General features: G+C 46.2%; 1 protein-coding gene across 1 annotated transcript in view; it reads right to left on the reverse strand.

The window, feature by feature from the left end:
* Positions 1–27,689, reverse strand: part of PCCB (propionyl-CoA carboxylase subunit beta) — a 73,491-nt gene that overhangs the window by 27,249 nt on the left and 18,553 nt on the right. Inside the window, exons 6-9 of the mRNA XM_062214291.1 lie at positions 25,221–25,331; positions 6,030–6,138; positions 4,813–4,933; positions 2,296–2,377 (exon numbers count right to left, since the gene is read on the reverse strand). Of these exons, the coding sequence (XP_062070275.1) occupies positions 2,296–2,377; positions 4,813–4,933; positions 6,030–6,138; positions 25,221–25,331 (423 nt within the window). The remainder of the gene's footprint in view (positions 1–2,295; positions 2,378–4,812; positions 4,934–6,029; positions 6,139–25,220; positions 25,332–27,689) is intronic.

Below are 27,689 nucleotides of genomic sequence, written 5' to 3' on the forward strand. Positions count from 1 at the left end.
AGCTGAATCAGAAGCACTGAGTAGCCAGGACCTAATCCAGGCACTCCACTATGGGATCCAGGCATCCCAAGCAATGGCTTAACCCTTTGTGCCCCAGTGTCTACCCCAGAACACAGGTATTAAATCATCAGTCAGCCCTTTTGCGGAAATGTCCCCAGTCTCCTTTCGGTTGGATGAAGCTCATTCGTTAGTAGATACCTCAGGACAGACCTGGGAATACAAAATTCCCTCCAGTCTTTGAGATCTGAAACTGGTTGTCTATAGTCCTGAAAGACGCGGGCCAGCTGGGCCACACATAAAATCCTTGGTTGCAGACCACACTTGACCCTCTTCAATGGGCTTTTCTTGATGCCTCATTTTCTGTGCTTCTTCTAAAGACGCCTGATGCCCTTGTGAGTGACTTGATCTTTTTACCTGCACAGCCTGGACATTTCTGTGTCATTGAAAAACCTAATAGTTATATTTGGGTATCTTCTCAAGTTTGATCATTCTGGGTCACTTTTCCTGGGTGTTCATTATATAGACCTGGGTCTTCCTTTATTTCTGGAATGGTTTCTTGGATTACAGCTTTAAATATTAATTCCGCCTCAGTAATTTTTCTTTTTCTAACACTCCAATTATATACTTTTTAGTCTTCTTTGCCTCTCTCCCATTACACCTCACTCTTTTTCTGATACTTGTTTTAAGTAATAATTTTTATTAGATGTATTTTCATTTAATTTTTAGTCGGCAAGTTAAAGTTGCATATACATAAGATACAACATGGTGCTTGGGTGTCTGTGTAGTGTGCAATGATTCAATCTCATTGAATATCCATTGTCTGAGTTTTTTTTTTTTTTTTTTGAGGAGCACACAAAATCTACTTTTACTTTCTCATAGTTTTTTTTATATTTAGATTATTTGTTTTTATTGACACACAATAATAGTACATATTTACGGGGTTTCTCATAATATTTTTATTTTGGTTATTCCCCCACATCTCTTCAACGCTCCTAATTAAGTTTTAACTAAAATACCTTATCTCTTGCACACCTTATAATCATCATTTCTGATATGATCATCTCCCCTTTCATTTTCTTAATTCAGTCACCTCTCACTACTTCCTCCTGTCTTCTCTACACTCTGTCATTAGTCTGTGAATGTTTTTACTTTCATAACCTCAGGCGAGGTGAGACCACCTGCTTCACAATGTACTTCTACACGGAAGGGCATTTCAGCCACTCAAACGTTTCGTTCTCGACTTTTGTTCTCTTATTCTAGTAGCTGGATATAAATGAAAACTACTGTATCTCTGCATTTTGTGGACGAGGTTGGCAGTTTTTGAGAGTGAACAAGATTCCTAGTTCAAGAGCACCCTCTTCTGTCAGTAGAGCAAAGTGCAGTTTGGTTAATGGCCAAACAGGGGGTAGCCTGTTCCTCTCGAGGAATCCCGGGTCTCCTTGTCTCCAGGAAGGAAATGGCCAAGTCATCTGATCAGAGCGGGAAATGGAGAATGAGGTTGGGGGTGGAGTCCGCTTGTAGGAAAACTCAGAAAGAACGAAGTGCTTTGCCCGTAGGACAAAGAATTTACCAAATTCAACCGAAGCCCAGAGAGGCACACTGAGGGTCTGACTAGGGCAGGAACGGCGCTCTGGGGCTCTCCTCTGGCAGCCTCAGGCCCCATGGGCAACATCTGCATGGATGGCTGAAGCCTTCGAACAGGGACAGGGCTTTGCAGGGATACTGGTGATAAAAATGTAAGTGATGCATCTTTCGCCTTATTCACAAGCGCTTTTCTGGATCTAAGAAAGACAACGGCCATCTACAGATGTCCGCAGTTTGCCTAATACTGTCCAGGAACCTGCTGCACCAAGAAATGAATTCAAATGGCTCCTATCCAATATACCCACGTGTGCGTGCACATACACACAAAAACATAAACACACACCCTGACCCCCTCACAAAATGCCCCATGTCCTTTTCCTCCAGAAAGACAAAACGACCTCTGGGCTTAAAGCCCTCAACAGAGGAAGCCACCAAAGGTCACCCTGGTCTCACTCTAGACTCCCAGGACATGGTCCCTAATCCGTGGACCCCAGTGTCTTCTAGGGACCCCTACGCTCTACTGGCCCATTGGCTCCTCCTCCGTCCAGCCCCTCAGTCCAGGTGAACCCTGAGCTCTTCCCAGAACACACTTCCTGATGGCCTCTGGTCCTGTGTGCCCCCCGAGTCCCACCCATGTGGCCTGGCATCAGGACCTGGGGACACGTGAATGGCTGCACGAGGACAAATATGACAGGCAACTGCGGCACTTACGGAATGTACGATGTCCACCATGTCGTAGGCCTTGGTAGATTCCAAAGGGACAACTGTGTCAAGCTCAGGAACCAGGCGGTCACTTTAGGTAGAAAAGAGGCAGACGGAGTCAATATGGGAAGAGCCAGTTACCTGCTGGGGGTGGGGGTGGGAACCGAAATGCGGAAGACACATCTCATGGGAACTGGGAGAGTTCTGCACTGATGGATATGCAAAGCACTCCTACCAGGGAATCACTCCTTTGTGACCACGCATTAAGCTGCACTGAGCCCGAGCCCAATCCCAATCCCAAAGACTTTCCAGTTTCCTTTGAAGGAAAAAGTGAGCTTGTTCTCTGGATTATCTTCACTCATTCTCTCTGACTACCTCCTAAATTTAGAGACTGTACAGGACGCTAAAGGACATTGTAATGAACAAGACATGGAGACATGGCCATGGATGATCCCAGTACAACTCCGTAAAACATGAAAAACTGGGGCCGGTGCTGTGGCATAGTAGGCTAAGCCTCAGCCTGTGGCACCAGCATCCCATTTGGGCACCAGTTTGAGTCCCGGCTGCTCCACTTCTGACCCAGCTCTCTGCTATGGCCTGGGAAAGCAACAGAGGATGGCCCAAGTCCTTGGGCCCCTGCACCCACGTGGGAGACCAGGAAGAAGCTCCTGGCTCCTGGCTCCTGGCTTCAGATAGGCTCAGCTCTGGCAGTTGTGGCTAGTTCAGGAATGAACCAGCAGATGTAAGACTTTTCTCTCTGTCTCTCCCTCTCTGTCTGTAATTCCATCTCTCAAATAAATAAATAAAATTTAAAAAAAGAAAAAAAAAATGGGCCAGCACTGTGGCTCACTTAGCTAATTCTCTGCTGCGGTGCTGGCACCCCGGGTTCTAGTCTCAGTTCGGGCACCTGGTACTAGTCCCGGTTGCTCCTCTTCCAGTCCAGCTCTCTGCTGTGGCCCGGGAGAGCAGCGGAGGATGGCCTAAGTCCTTGGGCCCTGCACCCGCATGGGAGACCAGGAGGAAGTTCCCGGCTCCTGGCTTCGGATCAGTGCAGTGCACCGGCCATGGCGACCATTTGGGGGGTGAACCAACGGAAGGAAGACCTCTCTCTCTGTCTTTCTCTCACTGTCTATAACTCTCTCTCTCTCTCTCTTTCTCTATCTCTCTCACTGTCTAACTCTGCCTGGCAAAAAATTTTTAAAAAATAAAAAAAAATTTTAAAAAACATGAAAAATTAATGAACAAGAACTCAAAAATGCCAAGTCAGAGCTCTTCAGAAACCACTGGGCATCCCCACTCCCTGTTGCGAGGCTGGCCTGCTGGAGCTCCTCTAAGGAGCAAAGCTGCAGGCCCCCAGGCGAGTCACTGTGGGCTAGGCAGTCATGCACGGCCCCCAACACTCCCACCACGCTGTGTCCAGGAGGTTCGGGAGGGAGGCTAGGCCAGAGCCTACAGGACGACGCGGCATCAGTCACCACTCTCCAACAGGCTCCTGTCCCTTCCCAACTCGTGTAGGTGGCCAGGGCTACTCTGATCCTGAGAGGGGCACTCGGGCTGAGGTTTGGCCTTGGGGCCCCAAAAAGCCCAACCTCGCGGACAGCTTTCTCTGTACTGGGCACAGCTCTGTAAGATGAAGAAAGTCCTGCCATACTTTTCCTTTGCCACTGCCACCTGGAATGTGCAGGTGAGGAAAGGCTGGGCCAAAGCCGCCCCTCCGTCACCCTCCAGGGGTGTCTGAAAAGCTCGCAAGAGCTCCAGATGTATGGATGCTCAGGAAAGGAGGCTGTGCCCACAACTGTGAGCACTGCGGCCAACCTCCCCTCACTGGTGTGTGCCCAGAGGAGTGGGGGGGTGGCAGATAAAGGGGAGCCCCCAGTCAGAGCCCCATGCCAAAGCCACAGGGTAGTGGCTAAAATGGCTCCTTCCTGAGGCATTCAATTCCCAGTCCCTTCTGCAGAAGAGAGCCCAAGCGAGGGAGCATGGATGCGTCTCATCTGGAGAGCAAATGCAACAGGCAGAGAATGCAACAGCAGGCCCCCAGCTGGGCGTCCGCTCGTGCTGTGGCACCCCTGCATCAGATGGCGACCCCAACAATAAGAGGGAAGGTCCTCACGAGGTAGCAGCAACACACCCTTCTCGGACACTGCCCCGGGCCCTGGCCACGAGCAGTGTGCATAAACCCATTCCCTTAGGGACAGGCAGTTTGCACCTGCACGTTTTACTTCTTTCACGTCAGCACACAAAGACTTCAGTCTCCATCTCTGAACAGCTCAAGTCTCTTAGCAAAAGTTTGTGTTGTTTTAGTTTGCTTTCTGCCCCAAAAGCTGACCAAAAGTAGAAAGTGAATAAAATCATCTTTCTTTGCTCCTGTGCCCTCCCCAACCCTGGGATCCACACTGACCGCCCACCCACCATCTGCTCCAAACCACCCAACAGGCGCAGAGGCCAGAGGTCCTGTCAGGATGCAGGGGCCAGGGACAGGCAAGCCATCCCGCAAAAGAGAAAGTGCCCGGGGCCGCAGCCCACCTGGGGTCATGGCACTCGCGGATGGGAGCTGGGTCCTGGTTGCTGAGGGGGAGGAAGTTGAAGAACTCTCGGAGATTACACAAGGCGTCAACGTCATTTTCAAAAGCTCTGTGGGCCACACCTGAGAAAAAACAAGGAGGAGACGCTGGGCCAGCTTGCCAGCGGGCCTGGAGATACTGCCTCTTGTCCTCCAGCCACCGCCCCTGCTCGCGGCTCCCTGCCCCACGCCCTGTGCCGAGAACAGAACATTCCACACCACACTGCTGTTCCCTCTGCGACTTTCACGGCCTGTTCCCTCTGCCCTGCACCCGTGCTCTGCAGCCTAGCTGGGCCGGGCTGAAGCCACAAGCCCTGACCTCCACTTGGGTTTCCCCACATGGGTGGCAGGGACCCAAGTACTTGAGCCATCATCTGCTGCCTTCCTGGGTGCCCACTGGCAGGAAGCTGGAGAGGAAGCAGAACTGCTGAGGCCTGAATCAGGCACTCCAGTATGGGATGCAGGGGTCCTACATGCTGGGTTTTTTGGGGTGTATGTGTGTGTGTGTGTGTATAACTCATTTTGAAGGACAGAGTCACACAGAGAGATTGATCTTCCATCTGCTGGTTCACTCCCCAAATGGCAGCAACAGCCAGGGCTGGGCCACGTCAAAGCCAAGAGTCTGGAGCTCTATCAGGGTCTCCCAGATGCATGGCAGCGACCAAGTACTTAGGCCGTCTTCTGCAGCCTCCAGTGGACGGAAGCCCTCGCCCTCGCCCTCGCCCTCGCCCTCGCCCTCTCCCTCTCTCTGTGTAACTCTGCCTTTCAAATAAATAAATCTTTTTAAAAAAAGGAGTCAGTCACAGAGGTCACATGTTGTAAGATTCATTTATATGAAATTTCCACACAACTGAGAAACCACAGAAACGAGGAAGAGACTGGAGACTGCCTGGAGTGGGAGGACTTGGGGGGACAGTGGGGAACAACTGCCGGTGAGCACAGGCTTTCTTTTGGGGGGAAATGTACTTCAGTGTATACCCAAGCATTAATAAAAGCCCAGTCACTTGTTTTCATAAGTTTCAGATCCTAAATCCACTTAGATCTCTCTGTCCAGTTCACACACAGCCTTCCCAAACAAGTTCTGCCGGTTAGATGATATTTATTAAAGCTGTCGCCATTCTCTTCAGCAATGCCCTCTTCTCGGTGTGTGCAAACAGCTAGGTCATCCCCGGGCTCTCACCTGACATGGTGGTGTGGGTCTTGGCACCACCCAGCTCCTCCTGGGTGACATCCTCATTTGTGACAGACTTCACAACGTCAGGGCCAGTGATGAACAGGTAGGAGGTGTCCTGAAATCAGAGATTTCCCAAACAGTCTGTCTCGGAGCACCAGAGCTGCCCAAAGCCTTAGTGCTCACTCAACCAAGAAGACGAAGACAGGGAAGGCACTGACACAGTGGCAGAGCCAGGCTGAGATGCACAGCAGACTACGCGGTCAAGTTTCCCTTGACTTTGCCATCTAGCTTTTTTTTTTTTTTTTTTTTCAACTGGTTGCATGGTTCTGTTTTTGGTAAATTAACTTGCAGCGTGGGTAGTATCTCAGGGTCATTCATCTGTGAACACAGCGGTTGATGGACCTGACTCAGAGCCTGCGGCGCATCACCCGCTTTTCTGAGCACTCCATAGGAGTGTGCCATTAACGCCCAGGCACTGTCGTCACCTCGCTCACAAATCGGGATAAGGAGCCACTGGCCACCTGCAAATGCAGCCACAGACACACAACGATAATCCTCTGTGTGAGGACAGAGCGACTCTGAAAGCTCACTTTCTAATCTACAGATAACAAAGGCATGCGGTCAACACAGTCGCTAAAGGCGATTCAGAAGAACGCACGTCCCTTTCCTAGCCCCTAGTTCCAGCCCCCCACCTCCCTTCCTCAAAGGCAACCACTGTCAGTTTCCTGTCTCTCCTAAGACATCCATGTGTAAATCAACATTTGTGCATGTATGTACACACAACACCCTCTTGTTTTCTAACATAAACATTTTCTTTTTTAAAAAAAAAGATGTATTTATTTATTTGAAAGTTAGAGTTACACAGAGAGAAGAGAGGCAGAGAGAGAGAGAGGAGGTCTTCCATCCACTGGTTCACTCCCCAATTGGCCACAACAGCCAGAGCTGTGCTGATCCAAAGCCAGGAGCCAGGAGCTTCGTCTGGGTCTTCCCATGAGGGTGCAGGGGCCCAACGACTTGGGCACTTTCCCAGGTCACAGCAGAGAGCTCCAGCACAAGGAGGGGAGAGGGGACTCAAACCTGGTGCCCATATGGGATGCAGGCACTGCAGCCAGCAGCTTTACCTGCTACACCACAGCGCCGGCCCCAATATAAACATTTTCTAACAGTGTCCCATACCCTTTATTCTTTTTAACACAATACTCTAGTTTGAAGAGCTCATTCCTTATCAGTATATCGTGCAGCATCATTTAATGGTCACCTGCTGATGTCATTAACTTGTGTCCACCGTTGTGCTAAGTCCACAATAAATGTCTAACCGCAGTCCTCCCTGCAGGCTCACTGTCCATGTCCTTCACCCATTCTTCTACCGGATAACTGGCACCTATATGCCAAGAAAGTCGGTCCTCAGCCAATGATGTGATGTGTCCGTCTTTTTCAGTCCTCTGGTGGGGACTTGCTGGAGGACGTCTACCCAGTCTCCCTCCCCGCACGAAGACTTCTGGCCGAATGCTCACAGCAGCATTAGGTGTTCATAGCAGCTAAAACACTGGAAGCAGAGGACTTCCAGTTTCCAGTCCGGCATGTAAGCAGCTGGAAGTGGACGCTGTGTCCCCACAAACGAAAAGCTGGACAAACAGAAACATCCGCCGCTCTCAGGCCACAGGGCAAAGCCAGCCAACTGCGGCTTGTCAGACCAGAACCCTGAGAACAAACCTCCCCAGGCCCAGGGAAACCCTCCCTGAGGCAGGGCAGGCCGAAGCTCACAAACCGCTGGAGGCTCCCAGGGGACAGGGCTGAGCGCTGAAACTCCAAGGAAGCCCAGTCACTGCGCCCGCCTCCGTCTTTGAGTTCTAACCTCAGGAGTTCCACCGGAGGCCCAAGGCGACCATCAGGGAACCGTCAGAGAACAGCTCCAGCGCGAGAGGGGGAGAGGGGCTGTCCTGGTTCTGAGACGTCCAGAGCAGTCTGTTCTTAAGCTCTGCCCTCAGGAGAAACCCCTGAACCACAGCCTGATCTGCTGCAGCCTTGCCACACATGACACCAACAGCAGCCAGCTCTAGCTGTCCTGGAGAAACGAGAGAAATGTGCCCTCCTGTGCACTCTTACTATCCTTTTTTCTTTTGTCAAGATGTATTTATTTTATTTGAAAGGCAGAGAACGAAGGTGTGGGGCCAGGGGATATCTTCCATCCACTGATTCACTCCCAAATGGTCACAACAGCCAGGGCTGGGCCAAGACCCAGGATCTTCTTCCAGGTCTCCCATGCAGGTGCAGGGGCCCCAGCACTTGGGCCATCTTCTGCTACTTTCCCAGGTGCATTAGCAGGGAGCATTAGCAGAAGTGGAGCAGGTGGGACTCAAACCGGCACCCCTATGCGATGCTGACACTGCAGGTGGCAGCTTTACCTTCCACACCACGGTGCCGGCCCCTCTGGCTGTCCTATCCCGCCAAAGGGGAGCCATTGAAAAGCGTGCATGAAGTTCAGAATCCAGAGGCCCAGGCTCACTAAATGACAAAGAGCTACTCACACGACTACAGCCTACTCCTCCTCTCCCACACCTTACCACGTTACCAAGGGCTTATTTACGCCAAGTTGGGCTACCAAGAAAAAGCTATAAAACATATTGAAAGGCAAAAAAGCAGAGTTAGAAAAGGCATAGCAAGCATCAGAATCAGATATGGCAGAGATGCTAGAATTAACAGATCACGAATCTGAAGCAACTATGACGCTAAAGGCTCCCTACAGACAAAGCAGACAGCATGCAAGAACAGATGGGCAAAGCAGGGAGAAGGATGCAAATCCTAAGAGAGCCAAAAAGAAACACCAGAGACCAAAAACACTGTAGCAGAAATGAAGCCTGCCTTTGCTGTGCTTACTGTAGACGGGGCTCGGCTCAGGAAAGAAATCTATGGGCTCGAGGGGATCTCACAGAAATCACCAAAACTGAAAAGCACAATGAGACTCAAGCGGAAACACAACAGAGTATCTGGACCTGTGGGACGGCTCCGAAAGGTGCAACATACACAGAGGGGAACCCTAGCAGGAGCAGAAACAAAGGGACAGAATATGGAAAACAGTAATGCCGAGAATCTCCCCCAAATTGTCAGACAGGAAGTTCAGCCAACATTGAACAACATGAAAGTCATAGGGGCCGGTGCTGTGACAGAGCAGCCAAAGCCACCGCCTTGGGTGCTGGCATCCCGTGTGGGTGCCAGTTCAAGTGCTGGCTGCTCTACTTTTTTTTTTGACAGGCAGATCTAGACAGTGAGAGACAGAGAGAAAGGTCTTCCTTTCCGTTGGTTCACCCCCCAAAATGGTCACCATGGCCAGCGCACTGCACTGATCCGAAGCCAGGAGCCAGGTGCTTCCTCCTGGTCTCCCATGCAAGTGCAGGGCCCAAGCACTTGGGCCATTGCTCCACTTCTGATCCAGCTCTCTGCTATGGCCTAGGAAAGCAGTGGAGTTGGCCCAAGTCCTTGGGCCCCTGCATCCACCTGGCAGACCCAGAAGAAGCTCCTGGCTCCTGGCTCCTGGCTTTGAATCGGCACAGCTCCAGCCGTTGTGGCCATCTGGGGAGTGAACCAGTGGATGGAATACCTCTCTTTCTGTCTCTACCTCTCTCTGTAACTCTGTCTTTCAAATAAATAAAAAAAAATCTTAAAAAAAAAGTACATTAGCAAAATGAATGATCGCAGTGACAGGGATGGAAGGAAGGAATCAGAATTATTTTCTTATTCCCCAGGTAATGGGATACTATTATTTGCAACTGGACTGGACTCGGATTACTTACAAATATATATTGCAACCTAAGCAACCACTGAGTTAAAATAAAGTATAACTAATATGCTAATAAAGGAGAAAGAATTGAATCACCATCAAATGCTTAATTAAAACAACAAAAGGTCTAAGAGTGGATGATAAAAACAGGCACAGGGCCGGCGCCATGGCTCACTCGGTTATTCCTCCACCTGCAGCACCGGCATCCCATATGGGCGCCAGATTCTAGTCCTGGTTGCTTCCCTTCCAGTCCAGCTCTCTGCTGTGGCCCAGGAAGGCAGTGGAGGATGGCCCAAGTGCTTGAGCCCTGCACCTGCATGGGAGACCAGGAGGAAGCACCTGGCTCCTGGCTTCAAATTAGTGTAGCTCCAGCCGTGGCGGCCATTTGGGGGGTGAACCAATGGAAGGAAGACCTTTCTCTCTATCTCTCTCTCTCACTGTCTAATTCTATCTATCAAATTAAAAATAAAAATAAAAACAAAAAACTTAGAACAAAGAACAAAGGCAACAAATAAAAAAATGAAAAACAAACAACTACATCAATAACCACACACCAATGATCTAAATGCATCAGTTGTTTTTTTTTTTTTTAAGATTTATTTATTTATTTGAAAGGCAGAGTTAGAGAGACAAGAGTGAGATCTTCCATCTGCTGGTTCACTCCCCAAATGACTGTAATGGCCAGAGCTGTGCCAATCCAAAGCCAAGAGCAAGGAGCTTCTTTCAGGTCTCCCATGCAGGTGCAGGAGCCCAAGCACTTCAGCCATCTTCTGCTGCTTTCCCAGGTGCATTAGCAGGGAGCCAGATCAGAAGAGGAGCAGCCGGGACACCAACTGGCACCCATATGGGATGCCAGCATCACAAGCAGTGGCTTTACCTGCTATGCCACAGTGCCAGCCCCTAAAAGCATCAATTTTAAAAACTGGATTGTCAAGGGTGGATTAACAAGCAAGACCCAGAGGCCAGAGCTGTAGCACAGCAGGTAAATGGCACTGGCATCCATAAGGGTGCTAGTTTGAGTCCAAGCTGCATCATTTCTAATTCAGCTTCCTGCCAATGCTCCTGGGAAGGCAGCACAATATGGCCCAAGCACTTGGGCTGCTGCCATACATGTGGAAGACCAGGACAGAGTCCCTAGCTCCTGGTTTCAGCCTGGCCCAGCCCTGGCTGTTATGGCCATTTGTGGGGTGAACCAGCAGAGGAAAATCAATTTTTTTCTCTCTCTCTCTTCCCGTGTTGTGATGCTGGTTTGTGTCCCAGCTGCTCTATTTCCTATCCAACTCCTTGCTAATAGCCTGGGAAAAGCAGCAGAATAAGGCCCAAGTGTTTGGGCCCCTGCCACCCATGTGGGAGACCCACAGGAAGCTCCTAACTTGGGCCTGGCTCAGCCCTAATGATTATAGTTATGGGGGTGGGGGAGTGAACAAGCAGATGGAAGACATTCTCTCTCTTTCTCATACCCTCTCTTCCTCTCTCTCTCCCCTCCCCAACTTTGAAAATAAATAAATAATTCTTTAAAAAGTAAACATAGCATAGATTGATTAAAAGTAAATATATGGAGAAAGATAACATTAACCAAAAGAAACCAGGAATAGTTATAGTAATTTCAAACACTGCAGACTTCAGACCGAATTAGTTAGAGATAAAGAAGAATACCATATAACAATAAAGGACTCAATTCTCCAAAAAGACATAACGCTTCATGTGCACGTACCTAACACCGTACTGTCACAGTAGCATGAGCAAACACTGATAGGACCACAACGATAAACAAGTAATTCCTCAACAGACCTCCATCAAAAAATGGACAGATCCATCAAGGAGAAAAATTAGTAAAGACCCATGGATAAAAATCCACAACACCATCAATTAACTGGACATGACGAACATCTACAGATCTCTTCACCCAACAACAGGACATACATTCTTCTCAAGAACCCATGGAAAGGCCGGCGCCGCGGCTCACTAGGCTAATCCTCCGCCATGCGGCACTGGCACACCGGGTTCTAGTCCCGGTCAGGGCACCGATCCTGTCCCGGTTGCCCCTCTTCCAGGCCAGCTCTCTGCTGTGGCCAGGGAGTGCAGTGGAGGATGGCCCAAGTGCTTGGGCCCTGCACCCCATGGGAGACCTGGATAAGCACCTGGCTCCTGCCTTCGGATCAGTGCGGTGCGCCGGCCACAGCGCGCCTACCGCGGCGGCCATTGGAGGGTGAACCAACAGCAAAAGGAAGACCTTTCTCTCTGTCTCTCTCTCACTGTCCACTCTGCCCGTCAAAAATAAAAAATAAAAATAAAAATTAAAAAAAAAAAAGAACCCATGGAACATTCACCAAGACAGACCACATCTTGGGTCATAAAACACATCTTAATTTAAAAGAACAGAAATCATCCAATGTCTTCCCTCAGACCACAATGGAATTGAACTAGCTAAATTAAACAGCTGGAAAATCCCAAAATACTTGAAAAGGAAACAACATGTTTTTACATAACACATGGGTCAAAGAAGAAACATCTTAAGGACAGTATTATGATGTAGCAGGTAAAGCCTCCAGCTGCAAGCCAGCATCACATATGGGCTCCAGTTTGTGTCCCGGCTGCTCCACTACCAGTCCAGCTCCCTGCTAATGTGTCTGGGAAAGCAGCAGAAATGGCCCAGGTGTTTGGGCCCCTGCCACTCACTTGGGAGACCTGGATGAAGCTCCTGGCTCCTGGCTTTGGCCTGGCCCAGCCCTGGCTGTTGCAGCCATCTGAAGAGTGAACAAGCAGATGCAGGATCTCTGTGTCTCCCTCCCTCTGTAACTCTAACTTTCAAATAAATAAATCTTTAAGAGAGAAAGAAAAGAAAAAGAAAAGAGAAGAAATCTCTTGAAAAATTAAAAAATAATTTGAACTAAGAAAATTAAAGTACAAAAAAATCTGTGGGATGCAGCAAAAGCAATGCTTGGAAGGAAATTTACAGCACTGAATGCATATACTAGAACAGAAGAGAAATCAAGAAAGTTATCCCTCTACTTTAGGAAATTTCAAAAACAGCATACTAAACCCAAAGTAAGATGAAGAAAAGAAATAATAAAAACTAGAGATGACATAGAAAATCAACGGGGGAGGGGGTAGGGAAGGAGCATAAACCAAAGGCTGATCTTTGAAAAGATCAACAAAATCACTACTAAGCCTCTAGCTAGGATAAATAAGAAAAAAATCTAAGACAGCTTGCTAATAACACTGTAGATGTAGAGCACATCACTACACTAAAGATATTAACACAATAAAGGAATACTGTGGGGGGGTTCCCACCCCTTCATTGTGACAGAGCAGGTTAAGCCAACCACTTGCGACCTCTGTATCCCATGTTAGAGTGCTGGTTCAGTCCTGGCTGCTCTGCTTCCACTCCAGCTCCTGCTAATGCGCCTGGGTAGGCAGCAGACGATGGTCCAAGCATTTGGTCCCCTGCCAACCACATGAGAGCCCAGAGGGAGCTCCTAGCTCCTGACCCCAACCTGCCTGTTGCAGCCATCTGGGCAGCAAACCATCAGATGGAAGATTCTCTCTCTCTCTGTCTCTGTCTCTGTATCTGTCTCTCTCTCTCTCTCTCTCTCTCTCTCTCTCTCTGTGTGTGTGTGTGTGTATGTGTATGTCTCTTTTTCTTTGTCATTCAGCCTTTCAAATACATAAATCTTTAAAACACACAAACTCTAGGCAAACTAGGAATACAGAGGCACTAATTCAACGTGGTAAGAACGTCTAAAGAAAACCTACAGCTAGTATCATACTTACTGGTGAGAAACCAGAAGCTTTCCCACGGAGGTCTGGAACAAGGCTGGAATTTTCCCTCTCACCATTGATTTTCTTTTTCTTTTTTTAAACATGTATTTTACTTATTTTGAAAGGCAGAGTTACAGAGGGACAGGAGGGAGAGGAAAAGACAGAGAGGAAGAGATCTTTCCAATCAATGGTTCACTCCCCAAATGGCCGCAACTGCCAGGGCTGGGCCAGGTTGAAACCAGGAGCCAGGACCTCTAGGTCCTCCACATGGGTGGCAGGGCCCCAAGCACTTGGGCCAGCCTCTGCTGCCCTCCCACACGCACCAGCAGAGAGCTGGATCAGAAGTGGAGCATGGGGCCAGCACTGTGGCGTAGCAGGTAAAGCTGCCGCCTGCAGTGCCGGCATCCCATATGGGTGCCAGTTCAAGTCCAGGCTGTTCCACTTCCAATCCAGCTCTCTGCTATGGCCTGGGAAAGCAGTAAAAGATGGTCCAAGACCTTGGGGTCCTGCATCCACGTAGGAGACCTGGAAGAAGCTCCTGGCTTCGGATCGGCGCACCTCCAGCTGTGGCGGCCATCTGAGGAGTAGACCAGCAGATGGAAGATATCTCTCTCTGCTTCTCCTTCTCTCTCTGTGTAACTCTTTCAAATAAATAAATAAATCTTAAAAAAAAAGAAGAAGAAGAAGATGTGGAGCAGCCAGGACATGAACCAGCATCTACATGGGGATGCCAGCATCACAGGCCGTGGCCTTACCCACTAAGCCACAGCACCAGCCCCTCACCATGGTTTCAACACTGTATTTAAAGTCCTAGCTCCCATGAGGAGGAGGCGCAGCATTAAAAAAAAAATCCTAGCTCACACAATTAAACAAGAAAAGGAAATAAAAGGTAAACAACCTGGGAAAGACAAAATCAAACTGTGTTTGTTCTCAAGTGATTTTATCATCTCTGTGGAAAATCTGAAAGAACTGGCCAAAAAAAAAAAAAAAAAAAAAAAAAAAAAAAAAAGCAGGAATGGAGGACACAAGGTGAATACACAAGAGTTGATTGCTTTCCTATGTACCAGAAATGAATAAACAGAATTTGAACCTAAAACCACAACATCATTTATATTAGCATCACTCCCGCAAAGAAATAGTTGCATATAAATGTAACTGTGTACAGTGAGGAAAACCAAACTATGTTTTCTGAGAAAAACCACAAAACTAATGAAAGAAATCAAAGAACTAAATAAACAGAAAAATAAAATGTGCACGAGAGAAACTCCAGATTACTTTCAGAGGATCTCCAATTAAACTCACAGCAGACTTCTCATCAGAAACCCTATAGGCTAGAAGAGAATGGTGAGATATATTCCAAGTCTTAAGAGAAAAAAAACTGTCAACTCAGAATACTGTACCCTGCAAAGCTCTCATTTATGAATGAAGGTGAAATAACAAACAGAAATGGAAAGAATTTGGTACCACTTGACCAGCCTTACAAAAGATGCTTAAAGATGTGCTGCACACAGAAACACAGATACATGGTCATCATGAAATAAGGTGAAGGAGGAAAATCTCCCAGTAAAATACAAAGGGAATCCAAAGTAAACGATAGGAATATTTTTGGGAAAATGGCAGGGCTAAGCTTTTACTTATTAATAGTCACCTTGAATGTAAATGGCCTCAACTCTCCAGTTAAAAGACACAGACTGGCTGAATGGATTAAAAAACAAAACCTATCTACTTGCTGCCTACAAAAAACATATCTCACCAACAAAGTTATATGAAGACTGAAAGTGAAAGGATGGAAAAAGATATTCCGTACTAACAGAAACCAAAAAAGAGCTGGTATAGCCATCCTAATATCAGACAACATAACTTTAACACAACTGTTAAAAGAGACAAAGAAGGGCACTATGTAATGATTAAGGGATCAACTCAACAGGAAGATGTGATGATAATAAACGTATATGTACCTAATTATAGGGCACCTGGTCATTTTAAAAAAATGTTAATGGATCTAAAGAGAGACATAGACTCAAACACAATAGTAATGGGGGACTTCAATACTCCATTTTCAGCAATGGACATATCATCCAGACAGAAAATCAGCAAGGAAACAACAGAGTTCATCAACACTATGGACCAAATGGACCTATCAGAGACCTACAGAACGTTTCATGCTACAGTTGCAGAACACACATTCTTCTCACCAGTGTGTGGAACTTCTCTAGGATAGATCACATGCTAGGACATAAAGCAAGTTTCAGAAAATTAAAAAAAAAAAAATCGAAATCATACCATGCATCTTCTCAGACCACAATGGAATGAAGCTGAAAATCAACCACTCAAGAATCTCTAGAACATATGAAAACCCATGGAAACTGAACAACATCCTCCTGAATAAACAGTGAGTCATTGAAGAAATCAAAAGAGAAATAAAAAAAATTTCTGGAAATGAATAAAGACTATCTGTACCCCCATTTTTACTGCAGCTCAATTCACAATAGTAATATATGGAATCAAACCAAATGTCCATCAATCAAAGACTAGATAAAGAAAATACGGGTTATATAGACCATGGAAGACTAGAGTGATAAAAAAAAAAAAAAACGGAAAGAAATCATGTTGTTTGCAATAAAATGGATGAAACTGGAAAACATCATACTTAGTGAAATTAGCCAGTCTCAAAAGGAAAATACCATATGTTCTCCAAGTTCTGTGATATCTAATAGACTACCTAAAAGGTAATCTATAGAAGTGAAGAAGTGAAATTGACATTTTGAGATGCAATAACTTTGAACAGCCCTTGTCTCAACTGTTGAGGAACAGTTTTCTTTTTCTTTTCATACTATTTGTTGGAACTCTTTACTTAGCATAGAGTTAATCATATGTGTAAAGTTAATTGAAAATAGATCTTAATTAAAAATAAGAATGGGAAAAGGGAGGAAGGCAGGAAAAGGGTGGGAGTGGGAGGGCAGGTACAGTGGGAAGAATCACTATGTTCCTGAAGTTGTATTTATGAAATGCATGAAGTTTGTATTCCTTAAAAAAAAGATTTCTGGGAAGAAATAAATGGAGAGAGAGTCTTTGTTTAAAGATAGGAAGACTTAACATTATCAAAATCTCTCTTCTTCCCCACTTCATCTATAGATTCATAACAATATCAATCAAACTTCCAAAACTTTTTCTGAAGATGCTGAAAAAAGCACCCTACATTTAAATGGGAAGGCAAAAGATCCAAAGCCAATACGATACTGAAAGACAAGAACAAATTTGGAGGACTGACTGCCTACAAGACACACTAGAAAGCCATGGTCATCAAAATGGTGCAGTATTGGATAAAGAACACACCCACAGATCACTAGAACAGAATAGAGAGCCCGAAAAAACCCTCCTGTTCATCTGATCCCTGACAAAAGGAAATACAATGGAGAAAAGACTTCCCAACATGTGGTACTAGATCAACTGGACATCCAATTGCCAAAAGAAAAAAAATCTAGAAAAGACCTTACATCTATCACAAATATTAACTCAAAATGGATCACAGACATAAATGTAAAATACAAAAGCATAAGACTCCTGTAATATAACATAGAATAAATCTACGCAATCTTGGTTTTGGCTATGACTTTTTATAAGCAACACCCTAGGCATGATCATAAAAGACATAATTGATAAGCTGGACTTCATTTATATTAAAAACTTCAGCTCCAAGAAAAACATTGTCAAGAGAATGAAAAGCCAAGCCACAGACTGGGAGAAAATACTTGCAAAAGAAATATCAGATAAGGATCAATGTTGTGGCATAGCAGGATTGGATGCCACTTACAACGCCTACATTCCATATGAGCACTGGTTTGAGTATCAACTGCTCCACTGTCCAATCCAGCTCCCTACTAATGTGCCTGGGAAAGCAGTCCAAGACGGTCCAAGTGCTTGGGTCCCTGCCACATGGGAGACAAGGATGGAGTTCCAGGCTCCTGGCTTTGGCCTGGCCCAGCCCCGGCAACTGTGGCCATCTCAGTAGTTAACCAGCAGATGGAAGACCTTTCTCTCTGTCTCTCATTCTCTCTGTCTGTAACTCTACCTCTCAAATAAATAAATATTTAAAAAAAAAAAAAAGAAATACCAGATAAAGGACTAACTAAAATATACAAAGAATCTAAAATTCAATAATAACATAAACTATTTTTAAAAGATTTATTTATTTATTTGGAAAGTCAGAGTTACAGAGAAAGAAGAAGAGACAGAGAGAAAGGTCTTCCATCCACTGATTCACTCCCCAAATGGCCACAATGGCCAGGGCTAAGCCAGGCAAAAGCCAGGAGCCAGAAATTTCTTCCAGGTCTCTCACATGGGTGCAGGGGCCCAAGCACTTGGGCCATCTTCCGCTGCTTTCCTAGTTGCATTAGCAGAGAGCTAGATAGGAAGTGGAGCAGCCAGGAATTGAACTGGCATCCATATGGGATGCTAGCATCAAAGGTGGCAGCTTTACCCATTACACAACAGTGTACTTTTAATTTCATTTTTCCACAACATTTTTGAAGCACTCTCATACTTAATGCCACAGAACTACACTTAACAATAATCAAAATTGACAATTTTATGTTACGTGTATTTTACCATAATTTTTAAGAAGTATTGTATCAGTGCTATGCTAAACTTCATAAATTTAGTAACTTTGATTATGCAAGAAAACATCCACTTTCTTTTTTTAAAAAGATTTATTTATTTATTTATTTGAAAGGCAGAGTTAGAGAAAGAGAGGAGAAACAGAGAGAGAGAGATCTTCTATCTGCTGGTTCACTCCCCAAATGGCCACAACTGTTAGACCAGGCCGGAGCCAGGAGTCAGGAGCTTCATCCAGGTCTCCCAAGTGGGTGCAGGGGCCCAGGGACTTGGGCTATCTTCCACTGCTTTCCCAGCCACATTAGCAGGGAACTGGATCAGAAGTGGAGTAGCTAAGACTTGAACCGGAGCCCAAATAAGATGCTGGCACTCCAGACCAAAGCTTAACCCACTGTGCCACAGTGCCGGCCCCAACATTCAAGCTCTTAAGGATCTCACAGTGAGGCCTTAAGGGGTAAATGGGCCCACTGGACACAACTACTCCCCATGGCTAAGAATTCTTTTTATGAATTATTTCAAAATTAGTTTTTAAAAAACTATTCAATAAAATGGAACTAGAAGGAGGAAAATCACAAGTCATGGAGTGAGAAAAAAATGGGAATGGCCCACATAACTCATACAGAACTTAAATCTAGAACAAAGAACTCTTCCAGATCAATTTGGAAAAAAATTTAAAAACTCAATGTTTTAAAATGGGCAAAAATAGTCAAACAGACCTATCACAAAATCAGGAACATATTCAAAGGCACTCCTTGGTCAAGTTAAGAACTCAAAGAGGAACTATGGCTTACGCACCAAACTGGTATAATTAACACAGGTTAGTACAAGCACTGACCAGGATATGAACCACGTGAAATCTGCACACTGCAAACAGACCTGCAAACTGCCTCAACTTCTTGAGTCAACAGCCAGGCATTACCTAGCAAAGCTGAAGACAGGTATATTCTGTGGCCTTAGACTGCCTCCACCTTGAAAACCTGAATCATGTGCACAAGATGTATAGATTGTTTATATCAGCTTTGTTCACCATAGTGAAAACCTGAAAGCGATACTAAGGTTCAATGATGGCAGAATGGATGGACGTATGAAGATACATTTCCCACACAGTTATTAAAATGCAGGAACTACACTTAGGAAAAATGACTACAAAATCTTAAAAACACGAGCAGGAAGCCATGGACAAAATAATGCATTTGATTTCACTTTACATAAAGACCAAAACAGGCAACGTTAAGCCACACTGTTTGGTGAAGCACAGTTAGTTTTTATAGGGGCCAATGTTGTGGTATAAGCAGGTTGAGCTGTGGCCTGCAGCATCAGCATCCCATAGGAGCACCAGTTCAGGTCCCAGCTGCTCCACTTCTGATCCAACTCCCTGCTGAAGTACCTGGGGAGCAGGAGAGGATGGCCCAAGTACTTGGGCGCCTGCATCCACATGGGAGATCTGGATGAAGCTCCTGGCTGCTGCAGCTGTTTGGGGAGTGAACCAATAGGTGGAGAAGATCTCTCTTTCTCTGTCTGCCTGTCTCTCTCTCTCTCTCACTTGCCTTTCTTTCTTTTTTTTTTTTTTATTAAACTTTTATTTAATGAATATAAATTTCCAAAGTACAGCTTATGGGTTACAATGGCTTCCCCCTCCCAATACTTCCCTCCCACCCACAACCCTCCCCTTTCCCGCTCCCTCTCCCCTTCCAATCACATCATGATTCATTTTCAATTCTCTTTATATACAGAAGATCAGTTTAGTATATATTAGGTAACGATTTCAACAGTTTGCCCCCATATAGCAACACAAAGTGAAAAAAAATACTGTTGGAGTACTAGTTATAGCATTAAATAAGAGTGTACAGCACATTAAAGACAGAGATCCTACATAATATTTTTTTAAAAATTAATTAATTTTCTATGCCATTTCCAATTAACACCAGGTTTTTTTTTTCATTTCCAATTATCTTTATATACAGAAGATCGATTCAGTATATAATTAGTAAAGATCTCATCAGTTTGTACCCACGCAGAAACACAAAGTGTAAAAATACTGTTTTAGTACTAGTTATAGCATCACTTCACATTGGACAACACATTAAGGACAGATCCCACATGGGATGTAAGTACACAGTGACTCCTGTTGCTGACTTAACAATTTGACACTCTTGTTTATGCCGTCAGTAATCTCCCTAGGCTCTAGTCATGAGTTGCCAGGGCTATGGAAGCCTTTAGGGTTCGCTGACTTTGATCTTATTCCGATAGGGTCATAGTCAAAGTGGAAGTTCTCTCCTCCCTTCGGAGAAGGGTACCTCCTTCTTTGATGGCCCCATTCTTTCCACTGGGATCTCACTCACAGAGATCTTTCATTTAGGTCTAATAAATCAAAAAAGAAAAAAAAAAGCCAGAAAAATTTTAACTATAAAAAATTCCCGTAAGAGTTGAGAGAACAAATAATTCTATTCATGGTGGAAGTGGTAAGCGGTTAGAAAGGACCATTGGGACAGGGCTCCCAGAGAGATATTTCACAGAGTCACAAAAAATGAATATCATGAAAAACTAGTATATGGATTTCAAATTCATTCTGCACAAAAATAAACTTTTTTTAAAAGATGTATTTATTTATTTGAAAGGCAGAGTTAGAGAAATAGAGAGAGGGAGAGACAGAAAGGCAGAGTTACAGAAAGAGAGAGAAAGAAAAGGGTGAGACGGAGAGAGACCTTCCATCCACTGATTCACTCCCCAAATGGCCACAACAGCCAGAGCTGGGCCAATTCAAAGCCTGAAGACAGGAGCTTCTTCCAGGTATCACATGCAATGCAGCGGCCCAAGCACTTGGGCCATTCTCCACTGCTATCCCAGGCCCAATAGCAGAGATCTGGATCAGAAGTAAACCGGCAGCCAGGACCAGAACCAGCACCCATGTTGGATGTCGGCCCTGCTGGTGGTAGCTTAACCCACTGCACTACAGCACTGGCCTCATCACGATTTTCTAATTAAGCTTGGGATGTGACAGAAAAAGACGAGGGGCCGATGCCTTGGCGCAGCAGGTAAAGCTGCTGCCTGCAGGGCCGGCAACTCATATGGCACTGGTTGGAGTCCCGGCTGCTCCACTTCCGGTTCAGCTCTCTGCTATGGCCTGTAAAAGCAATAGGAGATGGCCCAAGGGCTTGGGCCCCTGCACCTGCATGGGAGACCTGGAAGAAGCTCCTGGCTTCGGATTCACTGAACTCCAGCCGCTGTGGCCATATGGGGTGTGAACCAGCAGATGGAAGACCCCTCTCTGCCTCTGCCTCTCTATAACTCTTTCAAACAAATAAATAAATAAATATTGAAAAAAAAAAAAGATAAAAAGATGAGTCAAAGTTTTGTGGTTTTTTTTGTTTTGTTTTTTGACGGGCAGAGTGGACAGTGAGAGAGAGACAGAGAGAAAGGTCTTCCTTTGCCATTGGTTCACCCTCCAATGGCCGCCACGGCGCGGCACGCTGCAGCTGGCACACCGCGCTGATCTGAAGGCAGGAGCCAGGTGCTTCTCCTGTCTCCCATGTGGGTGCAGGGCCCAAGGACTTGGGCCATCCTCCACTGCACTCCTGGGCCACAGCAGAGAGCTGGCCTGGAAGAGGGGCAACCAGGACAGAATCCGGCGCCCCGACCGGGACTAGAACCTGGTGTGCCGACGCCGCTAGGCGGAGGATTAGCCTATTGAGCCACGGCGCCGGCCCGAGTCAAAGTTTTTGATCTGAGCCACAGGAAGGCTGGACTTGTCATCTGAGGTGGGGAAGGCTTAGAGAACAGTTTGGGACCGGCTGGCAGAAACCAAAACCTGGTACGTTTGAGGTACCCATTAAGGTCCAAATGGAGATGCTGGTTGGCAGGTGAATGTGTAATCCAGAAGAAACAGACCTGAGAACCATCAGCACACGACCAATACTCAGGCGAGCAGGTAGGATTACCAAGGGCACGAGAGAAGAGAGAAACCAACAGCACGTGCCCTGCATGTCAGACAAAGGACTGACTAAGTCAGATGCCCCTGAGACACCAAGTCAGACAAGGGCTCAGAAGTGTCAACTAGGGGCTGGCACTGTGGTGTAAAAACAGAAATATCAGCAGCCAGCACTGTGGCATAGTGGGCTAAGCTGCCACCTATGCCACCAGCAACCCATATAGGCACAGGTTCCTGTCCCAGCTGCTCCACTTCTGATCCAGCTCCCTGCTAATGCGCCTGGGGAAGCAGTGAAGGACGGCTCAAGTCCCTGGGCTCCTGCACCGGTGTGGAAGACCTGGAAAGATCTCCTGGCTCCTGGCTTCGGATCAGCCCAGTTCTGGCCATGGCAGCCATTTGGGGAGTGAACCAGCGAACAGAAGCTCTCTCCATCTCTACCTCTCTCTCTAACTCTGCCTTTCAAATAAATAACTCTTAGAAAGAAAAAAGAAAAGAAAAGAAAGAAATGTCAACTGGATTCAGTGATGTAGGAATCGTTGACTGGAGCCCTTGATACAAGAAAGCGATATTATCAGTGACCCAATGCAGAACAATATCCTTTTCAACATAATGGATGAAGCTCCTGGCACCTGGCTGTGGCCTGGTTCAGTCCTGGCTGTTGCAGCCATCAGGGAGTGAAATAGTAGATGAAAGCTCTGTCTTCCCTCTCTCTGTGTAATTCTTTCAAAGAAAAAAAAAAAAAAGATGCCAACATCCCATATCTATGTGTCTGGGTTCCAGTGCAGACTCCAGCTCCTGCTGATACAGACCCTGGGAGCCTGGGAGTGGCAATGGCTCATTTGGGTTCCTGCCACCCACAGGAGAGACCTGGATTGAGTTCAGAGCTCCCAGCTTTGGCCCTGGCCCAGCCTCAGCTGTTGCAGGCATCTAGGGAATGCACAAGAAGATGGGAGTTCATATTCACTCTCCTCTCTGCCTCTCAAATAAAAGATTCTCTTGGTATTTTCATTGTATTCTTATTAAACACATGGAATATTTAACATATACAATCATTAAAGTTTCATAATTAATTGTGGAGGACAAGAGAGGAAGTCTAATCAACATGCAAGTATTAATGAAAGTTTGGCAAGTGAGAGACGGGAATGCTTAGGATAAAAACAAAGAATTAATGAGCTCCAGCCTCTAGAGTCTGAGTCAGATGGCGTCAACTGCTAACAGAACCCAAGAATGCACAGCCCGAGGTGGACAGGAAGGGCCAGAGATGCCAGAGTAGAGCGTCACAGGAGGCAAAGGAAAAGAATGTTGCTGAAAGCACTGCAATGTCCCAGTCACTGATGACCATAGAAAAACAGGTATAAGGTACAGGAGGACTGAGCTAAATCAACATGTTAAAGACATGGGAAGAGGGGCTGGCGCATAGCGGGTTAAGCTGCTGCCTGCAATGCTGGCATCACATATGGGCACCAGGTTGTGTCCTAGCTGCTCCACTTCCGATCTAGCTCCCTGCTGATGGCCTGGGAAAAGCCGTGGGTGATGGCCAAGTGCTTGGGCCCCTGCCACCTGCATAGGAGACCGGGATGAAGCTCCTGGCTCCTGACTTCAACCAGCCCGGAGCTGGCCCTTGCAGCCATCTAGGGAGTGAACCAAAAGATTGAAGATCCATTTCTCTGTATCTCTTCCTCTGTTTCTGTAACTCTGACTTTCAAGATAAATAAATCTTTAAGTTAAAAAAAAAATGGGAAGAAATAAAGCAATAGCTTCCAAATGGTACAAATTAGGAATTAGGAGAGGGCCTTACTTTCGTTTGCAAGGCAGGCAGAGACCTGAACGTGGCTAAGTTCTGACGGGAAGATGCAGCACCTCGGGAGAGATGGAGAACAGTGAAGAGCGAGAAAGGGCAGCACAGGCCACCACAGAGGTGTGGAGCACTGTTTCACAGAGGGGCACATGTGGGCGGTGAGGCTCTCTTCCCGCACCTGTGTTCCAAGAGGCGGGACAGAGAGAGCACTAGGGTAGGGCTAGGTGCGTGTATGGAGAATTAGCGGGCAAAGCTCAGGGAATCCTTCAGAAGCTTCAGGGAATTTGTGCAGAAGTAAGAGATGTGGGTTTCTTAATCTTTGAAACAACCCATCGGTGAACATGTACATTGCTCTCAATCTGTCACTGAGAACAGTTCAGTCACAGAACAAACACTCTTTGAAACTTGAACTCCAAATGCCAAACTGCCCTTTAAAAAAAAAGCGCTTCCCATGGACTCTCCCTCCAGAGCCGTCCTCTTGTCGGATGACTGTCAGGCCTTTCTCCCAGCCCTTCTGTCTCAGCGTCCATGGCGCATGACTAACACAGTCATGAGCTGCAGCCTCACATTCTGGGAATAACCGGGTACACACACGACAGTGGTACCGGAAGATCACGCTGCCTTGTAGCCATCCTAGCTCAAGCACATTCTGTGAGGTCTCTGAGGACACGATCCCACACACCACATTTCTCAGAATGTATCTCTGTCCGTTAGTCACACTGGATTTGAAGAGGAAAAGGTTGATTTTTTTTAATCAAGGTATCCGATTAGGGGTAAATATTACGTATAAACTCATGTAGACTTTGTTTGCAAATCATTTTAAAACATCATCCCATTAAAGTCACATAATTAAGATATGTCCCTCTTAAAATGAAGTTGGAATTCAGACTGATCCATTACCGTTCTGGAGAAAACGTACTAAAATAGCAAATAGTTCAAGAAATAAATTCGGACACAGAAACAACTTCTCACAAGAAGCAGATCTAGAAAAGCCTTCCATGAGAACTTTATGACTAGGATCAGTAAAGTCATGTGTCTGGCAAAAGACAGGCTCCTTTGATTACTGGAAACCAATTTGCAATTCAGATCAAGAAGTAAAATCTCTCACCAGTGAGGAACATCAGCACTGCCTGCCACCAAATTCCGCGAGCTAAAGATTTAGTGTGAAAACCTTCCCCCCACTGAGACGGTAGCATCACCTCACCACAAGCCAGTGAGAATTCAGATAACCTAGATGTGGGTCTGGAACTATTTTTATCTCAGATGAGGAACCGCGTGACTCTGAAAGGGAGCCCCAAACAGGCCCTTCCTCCTCACCTTTACCATGAACGTGAAGTCCGTCAGGGCCGGGGAGTAGACAGCCCCACCAGCACACGGGCCCATGATCAGAGAAATCTGGGGGATGACTCCGGATGCCACGACATTCCTCTACCAAGAGAGAAAGGCAGAGGCTCTGGTTACAGAGGTGAAAACGCAATAAAACAACATTTGGCTTTTGTTGCACAGAAACTCAATCCAGGAGGCAAGAGGCCTCATCAGTGAGGCTCTCCCAGAGCTCTATGTGAATTTCTCCCCTTAACCGGTAGAATGGTTGACACCTTGCTTTCTGGGGCTAATACCTTCCCTCCTCCTTGGCAGCAACTACCCCAAACCTCCACTAGGATGTGAGCTAGAGAGAAACCCACACACCCTTACCCTGGCTCCAGACACCCCCCAGACCCAGCTCCCATCTGCACAAGGCTGGCCAGAGAACAGAAACCTCAGCATAGCATGCAAAGCCAACACTTCCCCTGGAGGGCTGACCACCCTCTGCAGAGGGCACCAGCACGTCACAGGGCAAGGCTAAGAGGCAGGTGCCACTTCCTCGTGAGTCTTCAACGTCCGCCCATGCCCAGACAGGACATGCCAGGGACAGGAAGGCCAAGTGAGGACAACAGTGCTAGGAAGAGCTAAGCCTCAGGCCACCTCCAGGAAAACAGCAGGGACTTGAGAACCCAGGCAAGACAAAAAGGGGTCCAAATACCCTTGGCCTGCCCCTCATCACTTTCCTTATCTAGAGCTCTATCCACTTAGGAGAAGCAGGTCCATGTCTCATCCTGCCTTGGCTGTGATCCCAATCCCTATACAACATGGCACACAGCTTAACAACAGCATAAAAAGTAGCCTATGCTGTTGGCACAAGTATCAAGGTGGGTGGCTGGACTTCCAGTTAGGGAAGATTGAAGAGTTCAGAAAATTCTCTCCCAAAACAATAACAACCAGTCAAAGTCAAATATCCATGGGTCTGGAACTACACCAAATATGAACAAATTAAGACGTGTTCGATCATTTTTTAAGAACTCCTGAACTCAGGATAAGAACAATGAGGGTCTGTGGCATTCTTAACTGAGACTGCTACTATTGCCCACACTAGCTTGACAGTTCGTTTGTCATAAACTCTACAGGGACACAAGGACGATGAGCAGTTGCCTGGGGCTGGGTGGTATGACAGCCAGGTGGCAGAGTATCTTTCTGGAATGAAAGGTTCTGAAACTATGCTATGGTAGTGGCAGATGTCTAGAAATGTATTATAAAAATTACTTAACTATATGGTCACAATCGGTATACTTTATGATTTGTCAATTATACCTCAATAAGACTGGGTTTTGTTTAACGTCTTCTGGAGAGAAAGAAAGATCAAGGAACTGTTTCCGAATAAAAGAGGCTAAATGGACACAGCAACTATAGATAGACCTTGATCCAGAGCTGGCTCCTGGCCAGAAAAGCAAAATGTGCTACAAAGGATTGCATTAAGGCCACTGGGTGAAATGTGAATAATGACTGTGGATTAGAGTAATATTGATGGGGGCTGGCACTGTAGCACTGTAGCACTGCAGCAGCAGGTTAAGCTGCTACCTACAACACTAGTATCCCATGTGAGTAGCAGTTCAATTCCCAGTTACTCCACTTCCATCCAGCTTCCTGCTAACACATCTGAGAAAGAAGCAGAAGATGACCTTAGTGCTTGGGCCTCTGCCATCCACATGGGAGACTCAGATAGAGTTCCAGGCCTCCTGGCATTGGGCTGCCCCAGCCTGGGCCACTGCAGTCATTTTGGGAGTGAACCAGCAGGTGGAAGATTCATATTCATATTCATATTCATATTCATATTCTCTCTCTCTCTCTCCCACTATCTGTCTCACCCAACCCTCCACCTCTCCATAACTCTATCTTTCAAACAAAGTAATAAATCTTTTTTTAAAAAAGAGAGAGAATAGTATTGATGAATAATTGCTAGATGTTCTGATTTTTATTATCATATTCTGGTTATACAAGAAAACATCCTTATTCTTCTGAAATACCCACTGAAGCACTTATAGGTTAAAGGAGCACAGTATCATCGATTTATCCCCAAATGTTTGGAAAAATGCGACATGCAAATATGTACATATGGAGAATGACAGAATAAGTGGAGGAAAATGCAAGCAAGTGGTGGATCTGCATAAAGGACAGATGGGAGTTCCTTCGCTTTTAGTGCAATGTTTCTATGAAGTTTGAAATTACATCAAAATTAAAAGTTACCCAAAAATAATAAGGGTTCCACCAAAATGAAAAGCAGCATTAGTAAGCAATTAATTCAGTAATGCAAAATGTTTTCAATTCATTAAGAAGCAGAGAGAGAGAGAGAGAGAGATTCTACCCAGAGGTTCACCCCTAAATGCCTGCAACAGCCAAGGTCAAGACTGGAAGCAGGGAAATCATCTGGGTTTCCCTCCCGGGTAGCAGGAACCCAAGCACTTCAACCAT

Source organism: Lepus europaeus, chromosome 2 (genome assembly GCF_033115175.1).
Source record: "Lepus europaeus isolate LE1 chromosome 2, mLepTim1.pri, whole genome shotgun sequence".
Lineage (NCBI taxonomy): Eukaryota > Metazoa > Chordata > Mammalia > Lagomorpha > Leporidae > Lepus > Lepus europaeus.